Here is a 12,303-nt window from a genome sequence, read left to right on the forward strand (position 1 = left end):
AACAGTTCTAGCTAGATGTTTTTCTGCCCAATATTTTTTACCGTTTCCATTTCTCCTCTTACTCTTTTGAGCAATAACTTTCAAAACTAAAGTGAAGAAACTGGGGATATAGCTCAGTAGTAAAGCCCTTCCCTATTGTGTGAGAGTCCCTGAGTTCAATTCCTACTACCACGGGAGACAAAAAAAAGAGTAACAGTGAATCTTTGTTTCAAGAAAGAGGCACCTCTACAGGAACATCAGAAGTTCAAGGTCATCCTTGTCTACTTAGTGAGCTGGAGCCCAGCCTGTGATATTTGAGACCTCTCTCCAACAAATCAATAAAAAACAGAAAACTTAAAAAGTTAAAATAAATAAAATGCCTGTAGTACATCATTATATATCTAAATTTGATTTAAAGCACATAAGCTAAGAGAAATTCCAGATGGCTGAAACCCTTATTATAACCATAGAAAAATGAGAAGGCCATAAAATAGAATACATATCAAAAAATATGATATAGCTGGGTGTGGTGGTACATGCCTGTAATCCCCGCAGGCAGGAGACTGAGACAGGAGATCCCTGAGTTCCAGACCAGCCAGGGCTGCACAGTGAGACTAAAAAAAAAAAAAAAAAAAAAACATAGTGTAAACAAATCTAAAGCTTGCAGCATTGGAGTAGGAGAAAAAGAAACATTTTGATAAAATATTTGTAGAGAATACAATGGATACACAAACCATGGAGGAGACAGTTCCAAGAATAGACTAGACAAGAAACACAGGAAATACTTCCACCTCACTCCTAATCAAAGAAGAGAAGTAAAAACAAGCCAGTTTCTCCATCAAGTGAGTAAGCCTGAGAGGGGTTCATTACAAAGTCTGGCCGCCATACCAGTAATGAGGTCCTAGAGACTTCAAGGAGAACTGATCTTATGTGTTCTCACCTCTAAAAGGGGTTAAGTATACGATGTTGCTGATTATGTAACTATTCTGAGTTAGCCATCTTAGCCTGTATACATACCTCAAAGTGCCATGCTATGCACTATAGACAGAGTTTTTCTTGTCACTTGTAAGCCTCATAAAACTGGGGTGAGTGGGTTCATGAGAGAAGAATACCCAGTCTCCTCTTAGAGATTTCTTGAATGTGTATCTGAGACCTGGCGTTATTATTTGGAAAGGAATAATTCATAAGGATTGTAAATAAAACAACAATAATAATAATCAAACCCAATGGAGTTGATTTAGAAAAAAAAAAAAGGTACCAGGTCTGATGGCACACACCTTTAATCCCAGAACTCAGGAGGCAGAGGAAGACTGTTTCTGTGAGTTCTAGGCCAACCAAGTCTACATAGTGAGGTCCTGTCTCAAAAACTAAAGAAAAATGTAAGGGAGGGAAGAAGAGAGGGGAGGAGGTATTTAAAAGTTAAGTTCTGTACATTATTCTAATGCCAATAGGTCTTATAATAATGCTTACACGATTAAAAAGGAAGAATACAGCAGTAGGAAGGTGTACATCATTAACCTAGCACTTGTGCGCAGAGTCAGGTAGATCTGTGTTCAAGGCCAGTCTGGTCTACATAGCAAGTTCCAGGCTAGCTAGGCCATATAGCCCTAGCTAAAATACAAACAAGCAAATAGAACCCAGAACTAGAATTTCTTTTGGGGGGTGGTGTTTTTGTTTGGTTTGATTTTTTTTTTTTTTTTTTTTTGAGACAGGGTTTCTCTGTGTAACAGTTCTGGTTGTCCTGAAACTGACATTGTAGACCAGGCCGAACTAGAATTTCTAATTGCTTACAACACACCAGTAAATTTACAATGGTTTATAATGGTTCTGGGAAGTTACAGATTTTCTTATACTTTCTAATTTTTTTTGCAATATACATACTTAACTATATCATTAGAAAATAATTATAGAGAAGAGGACTTTAAAAGTGTACTTAGCCTATTTTCTGTTAAAAACAAAACTTAGCCCTCCTATATGTGGGAAACCGTGACTCTGGGCTCAAAAAGGGAAAACGTTGTAAACTCATTCTGTTTGTGGGGATGGGGTCAAGCCCACGTGCTCGATCCTCCCTGGGTCTGAAGCTAGCTAATCATCTTAAAAGACCATCTCCTTAACAAGATCAAATCTCTAATTCACCATTCTCCTCCCCAGCTATGTGAACCTTCGCTGATGATTTTGTCAAATGGATCCTGGGCCTTAGTTCCACTCCAGCTCCAAGCCTCTCCCGGGCTGTTATCTTCCTTCCCAGGTCTGTAGTCACTATATCCCATCTTCCATATCCTTAGTTGACACTTCATTTTTCATAACTCAACTCAGGGCATAAGGACCTCAACAGGGAAGGCTGAATTGCTCCTCCGAACTGTTATGATATCCTCTTGCCAGAACTTTCAGAGCACCTTGTATTTTTCCTTTCCATCTTATCAGCAGTTCTAATCGAGGGCCTTGTGACCACTGTGTGACATCCATTTCTCCTCTTAGATAGTAAACTCCTGGAGAGAAGTCCCTGGATCTGGACTCAGACTTGACCCTCAGTCCCAAGATCTGGGTTTGCACTTGCCACTCATCACACAGTTCATGTTCCCAATAGAATGTCTCCACATTTCAGTAAACATGTGTTGACTATGTGAAAGTTTCAATAACTGTAAGTGCCCACCTAGATTTCTATCCCTAATATTTAAAAGCCAAGTTTCTAAAATCTACTCTACCCTCCAAGTCAGGTCACCTGGAAGTCCCAAGGAAACCCCCAGACTATATCCTCCTCATTAACAACTTGGTTATCTTTCAGTTCCCAAGGTAATGGGAGCTCCCAGGGCCTGGGGATTCAGACAGCAGAAAAAAGGAAATCCTGGTGAGTCACTGGTGCTGATTACAGAACTCGGGAGTTTCTTCCAAGCCACTTGCCACTCTCACTGCTACAGTAATTGGGGGGAGGGGGGATACATCTGGTAAACCAAAGCCTACTCCAAGATCACCTCCCTTCCTCCTCTTGGTCCCTCTGCAGGAAGGAAGTGTAATTCTAAAATAAACATTTCCCAGGAACCAGGCATGTTCTCAGTGCTCTACATATAGTTCACTTAACGCAACTACCTTATAATGAAGTAATGGTCACATAGTTGGATTTTACAGACGAGAAAAGATTGATTTGCATAAAAATTATATCACCACAGACCTTGATCTTTCATGACTATATGAGCACCAACCAAGTCTGTTCCTCATTCACTCACCACCTTTTTTCTTTTCTTTTTTTTTTTTTGGGGTGGTGGTAATGGGGGGGGAGTTGAGACTGGGATTCTCTGTGGCTTTGGAGGCTGGAACTAGATCTTGTTGGATCTCTCCAACTCAGAGATCCGCCTGCCTCTGCCTCCCAAGTGCTGGGATTAAAGGTGTGTGCCACCACCGCCTGGATTTACCGCCTTTTTTCAGACAGGATCTATTATTGAATCTAGAAGCTCACAAATCAGTTTGACTGTCTAGCCAGCAAGCCTAGAGATGCACATGCTTTGGTCCCCCTAGCGCTGGCACTATAGGTCCACAGTGGAATTACAGGCCTGCACTGGGACACCTGGCCTTTTTCCTTTTCACCTGGGTTCTGGAGCCAGAACTCATATCCCCAAGGCTTGTAAGACCAAGTGCTTTGTCAAGTGCTGAGTCACTGCCCACAACACCTTGCTCTTGACCATTATGCTACATTACCTGTCTTTGAAAAGCAAATGTGGCCCAAAAGTGACACCAATGACATCATGTGACTACTGCAACACAGTGCTTCAGGAATGGAGGTGGGAAAGGAAGGCAGTGGCTAGCATCCTTGCCGGTAACACAACAAAGACTGCTTTCTCAGGCTGAAACTCAAGATATTTGTGGAATGAACACTGACAGTCATGTACACCCTCACTTCAATAACAATCACTAGTCCTTGGGGCACTTCAGCTCCCTGTCCAGAGCTGTGGTTTTGCAACAGGAAGCAAGCCCTGTGCATCAATTATCAGAAACACTTTCATCAGACAGGGAACCCACACCAGTACGTTAACCCATTCTCATGACCCCCGCAGCATCCCCAGCAGGGGGACTGTAATCTTGCAGATAACAAATACTATCTCTTACTCACACACCATCAAGATTTAATAGGAATTAAAGGATGTCATCTCTAAATTAGCACTCTCGATGACTCTCTTCCCCTCCCTTCACAGTACCTGACCCACTAGTTCTTGGCAGCTATTGGGTTTAAATAATCTAAAACCACCGTGTCCAAAGGTCGTACATGAGCTGAAGACCCTCGCCTGCCTTCAATACACAGCACCTTCAGGCCTATGCCCTTTCTACTTACTGATGACTCTGTATGGATTATTCCTAGATCTTGGCCTGGCTCGGTCCTTCTCGATATTCTGTTTTCCATGCCTGTATCACTTCCTTTCCCAAGCCTTGGCCTTCAAGGACCGACTTCCCAAACTGCACCGTTCCAGATCCGAAGCGCTAAATCACCCGGTCGAGTAAACCCTCACTCCAACAACTGCTTTTAAACACTAAACTGCTGGATACACGTAGGGCTGCCAGCCCTCTCCACCCAACTCAAAATACCAGGGAGAAACTAATTCCAAAAGAAAGCATTTGCAAGTGATAATGTAACACGTCACCTCAAAACAAAGGCGATAACCCGTGGCTGGACTAGCTAAGTGGTATCTACAGAGGAACCCCCACAACCCGGCTCAGCTGGTGGTTCACACGCTTTTCAGGAACCGAAACCAGAAGGGTCGGAGGAGGCTGCGGACTACCGGCGCTGCCTACCTTGAACTCTGCGGAAAGTTGGGGCGTGTATTCGCGCGTCCAGAGCGCGCGCACCAGCGCCGCCAGCTGCTCGGTGACCTCGGCGCGGCCCGGCGCCGCCCGGTAGCGCCCCAGCGCTAGGAACTCGGCCAGCAGGTCGGTGTTGCTGAGACACTGCACCACGGCGTTCATGAAACAGGTGTTGCCGTGGTTCTTCAAGCCCTGCGCGCCGGGCGGACGCGCCCCATCGCCGGCAGATAGCTGGGGTTGGGGTCCCGAAGGACGATTCGGTCCTGGGCTCCCCGGAGCCGCTGGTGCCGGGCCCGGGGCGCAGGTGAAGCCCCCGTCTCCATCGCCATCGTAGGGGCCGGGCTGGGCCGGGGGCCGGGGCCGGGGTGGCGAGTCCCCTGAACGGGAGCGGCTGCCCAGAGCTAGCAGGAAGCGGCTGAGCAGGCGACGCAGGGAACGGCGGCGGCGGGGCCGGGGTGCGGGCGGCCCCTCTCCCAGTGAGTCCCCCACACCGGGATCCATGCTGGCGGAGCACGGTGGTCCGGGAGCACAGCCCCCGTGGCCCGAAGCGGACCGGCAGCTTCTCGACCCTCACCGCCTCTTAGAGGCGTGGGGCACCGGCTACCTGAGAGCCAGGTGTGCGGGCACCGGGCGAGGGTGGAGCCAGGGGCGTGGCCGGCTCGCCACGCCCCGCGCGGGAATCCGGCCCTGGGGCAGCGCCCGCCGCTGGGTTCCCGCCCCCGCGGCACCGGCTGGGAATGCAATCCCCCAGAGCCCGCCTAGTGGACTTCCCCTCCCTTCCTTCCCGCCTCGGAACAGGCCTTTCACCTCTGTTCGCCTTCTCCGCCCATCCCTAAACTGCGGAGATGGACAGCAAAGCTCTGGCTCTGGCTAAGTTTTCTGCTCGTGGAAGTCAGGTGAAGACTACAAAAAAGGAACCAGCGAGCGGTGTGGTGTCCCTGGTGACTCAGATGTGCTGAGAGGTGCACGTTGGCAACTGTGCCGGTAGGGAGTCCAGGCTCAGGTATGTGCGGTCAGGTGGCGCCACTTCTTTGCAAGCTTTGCCTGCACCCGTCACCCCAGGACCTGAACTGGGAGTACTAGTGGGTTAGGGGGGGTTGTTTTTGTTTGTTTCCTTGTTGTTGTTGCTATTACTTTTTTCACACTAGGTTACAGTCATTTTCCAAAAACTTGAGAGACTTGATCGTCCTGGTTTTCACTGGTGATGGGAGCTCGGAGAGGTTAAGGCTACGGTAGGGGAGAAACCGGAACTGGATCCCTGCTGGGTGCACTACCGAGTTCAAGCCCTTTACAACCTCAGAATTTGCTTGCCAGGAAGTTTTCCGCTTCTCAGGCGCGCCCCCTACTCGGTTGCTGTTTCACTCCTTCACGCAAAATCCTGGTGGTATCGCTACCCAATCAGAATTAGTTTGGCCTTGCCCCGCCCTTTATTCCCTGGGTAACCCTGGAGGCCTCTGCTCCTTTTATCCTGTAACTGTCAGGTTTATAATTAATCAGGCAAGGCCTTGCAAAATGAATTTCTCATCAGTTTCTAGCTCAAAAGGAGATCAGCAGCTTTCTGGAGTCTGTATTACGTCAGCACCCAGAAATGTGACTTGTTGTTTAATAAGTGGTCATCATTTTTTAAATATCCTCCTTGATCTTTCACATAGGGTTGCAGCAGTTCCCTGGTGCCAAAAGGCTGCAGAAGTCAAGGATAAAGAATAAACCGTAGAGTAGTGTTCGACATTTGAAGTGTAAAAGGCCACCATTTACCCTCCTGGTTGATTAATTCATAAGCTTCATTTCATCCCCCTGCTAATGGTAAGTATTGAAGACGTCGTGGTCTTGGCTAGCTCTGATGAGTCATCTGCAAAATTTCGACTTTGAGATCATTCCAAGATCCTCAATAACACACAGGGATTTGGGGGGGGGGATTGTTTGTTAACAGTGTGGGGGTTTTGTTGGTTTTCTTTTGGCTTGGGGGTTGGTGAGACCGAGTCTATCTCACTTGTACAATCCAGGTTGGTCCTGAATGCTCAGTCTCTCTCAACCTTAGCCTCTGAGGGCTGGAATCCTGGGTGTGTGCCTCCACGCTGGGCTAGCACAACTTAAGGCAGCATTGGTGTTTAACTCTGTCGGGAATGCAGCCGATGCATCCCCACTTCAGCTCAGTCAAGTCTCACAATAAACGTCTGAGTGGAAATTTATTCTCACATGGCAAAGTAGAAAACTGAAGCTTAAATTGTTTTATGAGCTTGATATAAAGGCTAATTTTGATAGTCAATTTGATCACATTAAGAAATCACCTAGGAGAATCATTGGGATGGTACAGCAGGTAAAGGTGCTTGCTACCAAGCCTGAGGACCTGAGTTTGAGCTCTGTGAACCCATGATAGAAAGAAAGAACTGATCACCCAGTTTGTCCTCTGGCTTCTATATATGTACTGTAGCATGGGCACATACACACACAATAAATAAGTAAGTAAATAAATAATAAATAAATAAAATATTTAAAGGTCACCTAGGAGATTGAAGGGTACCTCTGGGTGGACTGTCAGGTTTCAGGGTGGTTTTTGAGAGGATAATTAAGTTGATAAATATGAGTGGTACCATCACATGGACCAGGGACCTGGAATAAATAGAAGGGGTGAAGAGAGAGCCCTCTGCACTGACTTCCTCTCTCCTTCCTGCCTGTAGTGATGTGCACCCACAAACTTCACCTTGAGGCTCTGCTCAAGCGCCTGGGGCAAAGCCAGCATGGTTCAAACCCTGTGAAACACTAAGCCAGAATAAATCATTCCTCTTTATGTTGTTGCTGTCAAGTATGTGGACAGGGCTGTACATGCTATACTATAAGTAGTACACCTGCCCAAAGAGCTGGGTTCAAATCTAACTGTCTGTACCACTTTACCAATGAGCTGATAATTTAAAAGGAAGTTTGAGCTAGGGAGATAGCCCTGTGGAACAGCACTTACCTGGCTGTTCCTGAGTCCCTAGTCCCGTCCCCATGACCACACACATAGGTAAACTCTCACCCCCTCTTATTTTTATAAGAAAATAGCATCCCTCGATGGGGACCGAGCAGGAGGAATGCCTATGGATTTGGGGAGACATAGGATTATGGCCAGAAGACAGCACCTTCAATTTTATTAATAATAAAAACTCAAGACATTATAATCTGAACAAATTCTTTTCTATAACATAGTTCAGTTCCAATATACAATTTAAGATTGTAAAATGCATTGTATAAAAGAAGGGAGAAATTTCAAGATAAAGTATTTTGAAAATAGATGTGAGAAACCCAGACTGGTGCTGGAGTCATCCACACTTGGTCTTGGGCAGGACTGTGTTCAGGAGAGGATGGAGGCTGGGGAGATCAAGAATGCTTCACGAAGCAAATGGGTACCTCCATCTCAAGATGGCTCCGTCTGCACTCACACTGATGATGTACCGGTTTTCTGGACTTATCCGGATGCCCATGATGTTGCCACTGTGTCCCACCCCAACGTGAGTCACTTCACCCTCATTATAATCCCAAACTTTGATCAGATGGTCATGTCCACCTGGAAGACAATTACATGACATGGCTGACATAGGAGAGTGAAACAGCTCTGACCTTACATAACTGCTTCATTTTCAACACATCCCCCACCCCCCATGTGCTGGCTGGAAGAAAAATCCATATTATATAAAGCATTTTCTTGTTCTAAAAAAAAAAAAAATCTATGTATGTTGTAGTAAATTCAGAGGGGAAAAGAAAATACCACCAAGAATTAACCACTAAACACATCCTAATTTTTGGTCCTTCCACTCTTTTCTCCACAAATATAGAGGTGTGTGCACACATCTGTGTGTGATTGGCATCCCACTGTGTGTAGTTTGATATCCTTTTTTTTTTTTTAAGTCAGTGTATTTATGGAACTTTGATCTATTTGAAGCACTTATTAATGTCCTGAAGAATCAAAGGGCCAGGCAGGATATTGTATTAATGTTGTTCCAGTGGCCATGTCCTGTGGTAAATGCCCCCAGAAAACGTTGACTGGTTCGTTCATGGGAAGGAGTTGAGGCATCACATTCTTCAACAAAAACAAAGAAAATAAAACTCGTGGTTCATACTTAAGTGAAAAAGATAGCAGAGGAGCTGGGAATGGTAACCTACCTAGTATCGTAGCACTCAGGAGTCTGAGGCAGGAGATTCACAAATTCAAAGCCAGCAGGAGCTACATGTATCAAGACACTATCTCAAAACAAAACAAATAAAAACAACCAAAAAATGCAGAGGAAGGCAACTAGAGGGCTCAGAACATTTAAAGGAAGGCTCATTTCTACCCACAAAGAGCAAACCTCACAATGTAAAGCTTGGCTTTTCTCTTTGCCCTGGACAAATCTCTTCCCTCATTGAAGTGTGACTTTTGGACTTTTCCGGCCATGGTGGTAGGGCTGTTCTGGGCTGAATGTTAACCAAGGTGTCCTCGAGACCCTCTACTAGCTCTTCTAGTTGCCTCCCGCCTAAGAGTTCCTTGGCCTCCAAAATAAGAAACCCTGGTGGTTTTTCTTATCTTATCTGGGGCTGGGACTAACCTGTAACAAAATGTTTTCCTTCCACAGTGATATCCATACCATTGATTGACCCAGACAAGGAACCTTCCAACTCTCTGATTACAGTCCCATCAAATACTTCCCAGTAAGCAATCTGGAATGCAGGAGAGAGGCATTAGGCAGGAGTCAGTGCAGTGGAGCCATCCACACTTACTAGCTAACAAAAGATGCTTCCACTTTACATAGAAGGTAGCAAAAATACACTGTGGGAGGGGATCAGTCGGAATTATAAATAGGCCATGGTGAGGGGGTGGAGGAACCATTTTGTTATTTTTAGTATTGGTTTTGGAATTTGCATGCTATTTAAAGAGATGTTGAGATGCGATAAACCTGGATTGTGACAGAGAGAGATTTTTGATAAGGCGAAGCAGATTGAGTCTGTCTGCTGTAACATATTTTACAAAGAAGAGAAGAGCCACTGGGGGATCTGCTTCTGTGCTCAGAGGAGAAGGGCCAAGCTGCAGGCCTGGTGGGAGGGGGGATTTCTTTCTTGGCAGGGTTTGGGGGATGGGGCTTTGCGCCAGTCTGACTGGACCCTGTCTCATCTTCACCTCATCTTTATCCGACACCAGACCCTAACTTGCCTTTCTGGTCCAAAGCAACAGCATATTCCATCGGGTGGGATTTAAATAAAATGAACATATAACCTTGGTCTCTGCCTGGAAATGGGAAGCCAAGTTAGGAAAGATGGGTGCTGAGAAGGGGGGATATTCCTCTGACTGGACTGTCGATGTGGGCCCATGCTATCACTTATGGGGGTCAAAATGCAAACATGTTCTAGCCCCTATATAAAATGACACACCATTTACATATAACCTATGCAATCCTCTATCCCTATACCTTAATAAATTGTTCAGTAAAGATGCAATCCACCCCCTTCCCTCGCCCCTGCTTCCAGCATGTGCAGGCATTCACAGTTGATTGAATCCGCAGACCTGAAACTCTGGGCTGTGGAGGGCCATCTGTGCTTACCTTCCGGTCTGTGCCACTGGTGATGATCTGGAATTCCTCAGGGTGATAACAAACACACTGGAATAGGGTGTTGGCCAGGATCATCTGATTCCTCCTGAGTCGCCTGAAAAGTAGATCCAAATGCTCTGAAACTCCACTTTCCCTCCCCTATAAAACGTATTTATTATTCAGTGTGCAGTTGGGCAAGCTTGGATGGGGATGGTTGTTTTCTAAGTTTTCATGCTGCTCACACAGTACCACTTTGTTGATGTTGTTTTTGGTCAAAACCGATATCTGGGGAACTGGAGAGATGGTTCAGTTTTTAAGAGCATGTGCTGCTCTTTGCAGAGGACCTGAGTTTAGTTCCTAGAACTGGCATCAAGCCACTCACAACTGTCTATAAATCTTGCCCCAGGAAATCTGATGCTTTCTTTTGGCTTCACATGTACACACAATTTTTTAAATGTTTTTTTTTTAATTTAAAAATAGACTTCTGGCTACTCTGTTCTGTTCTTATGTCTCCTCCCACCACGTCTATTAGCAAAAATCAGAAGACCTGGGCAAATGGTGGTACCCCTTTCTAGAGACAGAGAATGAAACTAGAGAAATGGTAATTTCCAGGGAGAAGGAACAAGAAGATGCTGGATTCAGAGCCAACCTACTACCTCTCACAATAATCTTGATTCTCAAGGCCACCACTGAAGCCAAGTGACACTCTCTGGACACTGAGTGGCAAAGCGTGGGGAAAGACTGTTTTAATGGATATTATTGGGCCCACCCCTAAGATCTGGAGTCAGAAGGTTGTGATGGAGGACCAGAAATCTGTGTTTGAAACCAGTTTTTCCTTCCCACCAATGGTTATGTACACACAAGTTTGAGAGCCCCTACCTTAGACACCATAGACAAGCTTAGGATATTTCAGACTTTGGTGGATTAAGGAATATGCATAGACTTCCCAGCTAAAAATCCCTAATCTGAAAAATGGAAATCTAAAATCTGACACTTTGGTCAGTACTAACATGATGCAAGAAGAAATGTAAAGGTTTTGGCTTTTAGAGGATTTGGGGTCTTAAGATTAAGGATGCTAAGCCTGTCCAAGAAGCACAACTGTATTGCTTCTCCGGAGCTGGTGTGCTGGCGGCTTGTCTTATGGGCCCAGCTCCTGGCTGAAAATGCACCTGCTGCAGTTTCTTCTCACAGTGGAAGCTTTCAAACAGTGTTTGAGCTTAGGAGTTTTAAAGATTTTTGGCACAAATTAAATACTCCTGAGGTACAAAAGGAAGGTGTTAAAGATTTGATGCAGTCATAAGCCAACCATTGAAATAAACTCAGATACCCCATCTTGTTACACATTTTCCCAATAGGAAGGTCATGTGTCTATGGATCTAGGCCTTGGACCAGCAACACCACATAGTAACTTATTAGACATGAAGAAACACAGGTGCCATCTAAATCTATTCAATGAAAAGCTATATACAGATCTGGGTATAGTGGCTCATGCCTTTAATTCCAACATTCGGGAGGCAGAGGCAGGTGGATCTGTGTGAGTTCAAGGCCAGCCTGGTCTGTAAAACAAGTTCCAGGACAGTCTGTTTCAGAGAGAGAGAGAGGGAGGGGAGGGAGGGAGAAAAGAAAAAGAAAGGAAAGAAGAAAATCTACATATAAACAAGATCTCCCAGTGACTGATATCTAAGTAGGGAGTCAGGCCCATCTAGAAAATGGGCTTGCTTTGCTTTGGGATTTTGTTTTGCTTTGCATGCATTCGTGTGTGTGTGTGTGTGTGTGTGTGTGCGTGCGTGCGTGCGTGCGTGCGTGCGTGCGTGCGTGCGTGCGTGCGTGCGCGTGTGTGTGTGTGTGTGTAAGCTGACATTGGTTGTCTTCCTTAGTCACTCTCCACCTTATGCTTTTTTGAGACAGGCTGTCTCACCCTAGAGCTCACTGGTTCGGCTAGAGCAAGCCCCCAGGATCCTCTGTCTCTTCCTCCCAAGTGCTAAGATCACAG

General features: G+C 45.7%; 2 protein-coding genes across 3 annotated transcripts in view; both read right to left on the minus strand.

Annotated features, from left to right (window-relative positions):
* Usp43 (ubiquitin specific peptidase 43) overlaps positions 1–5,271 on the minus strand; it is a 58,511-nt gene extending 53,240 nt beyond the window's left edge. For both annotated transcript variants that reach the window (XM_027427106.2, XM_027427105.2), the window contains exon 1: positions 4,762–5,271. In XM_027427106.2, the coding sequence (XP_027282907.1) occupies positions 4,762–5,271 (510 nt within the window). The remainder of the gene's footprint in view (positions 1–4,761) is intronic.
* A 2,867-nt stretch (positions 5,272–8,138) lies between these two features.
* The window catches only part of Cfap52 (cilia and flagella associated protein 52), a 37,777-nt gene continuing 33,612 nt past the window's right edge, over positions 8,139–12,303 (minus strand). The window contains exons 12-14 of the mRNA XM_027427107.2: positions 10,323–10,425; positions 9,333–9,444; positions 8,139–8,314 (exon numbers count right to left, since the gene is read on the minus strand). Of these exons, the coding sequence (XP_027282908.1) occupies positions 8,139–8,314; positions 9,333–9,444; positions 10,323–10,425 (391 nt within the window). The remainder of the gene's footprint in view (positions 8,315–9,332; positions 9,445–10,322; positions 10,426–12,303) is intronic.

The sequence above is a fragment of the Cricetulus griseus genome, chromosome 7, assembly GCF_003668045.3.
Source record: "Cricetulus griseus strain 17A/GY chromosome 7, alternate assembly CriGri-PICRH-1.0, whole genome shotgun sequence".
Lineage (NCBI taxonomy): Eukaryota > Metazoa > Chordata > Mammalia > Rodentia > Cricetidae > Cricetulus > Cricetulus griseus.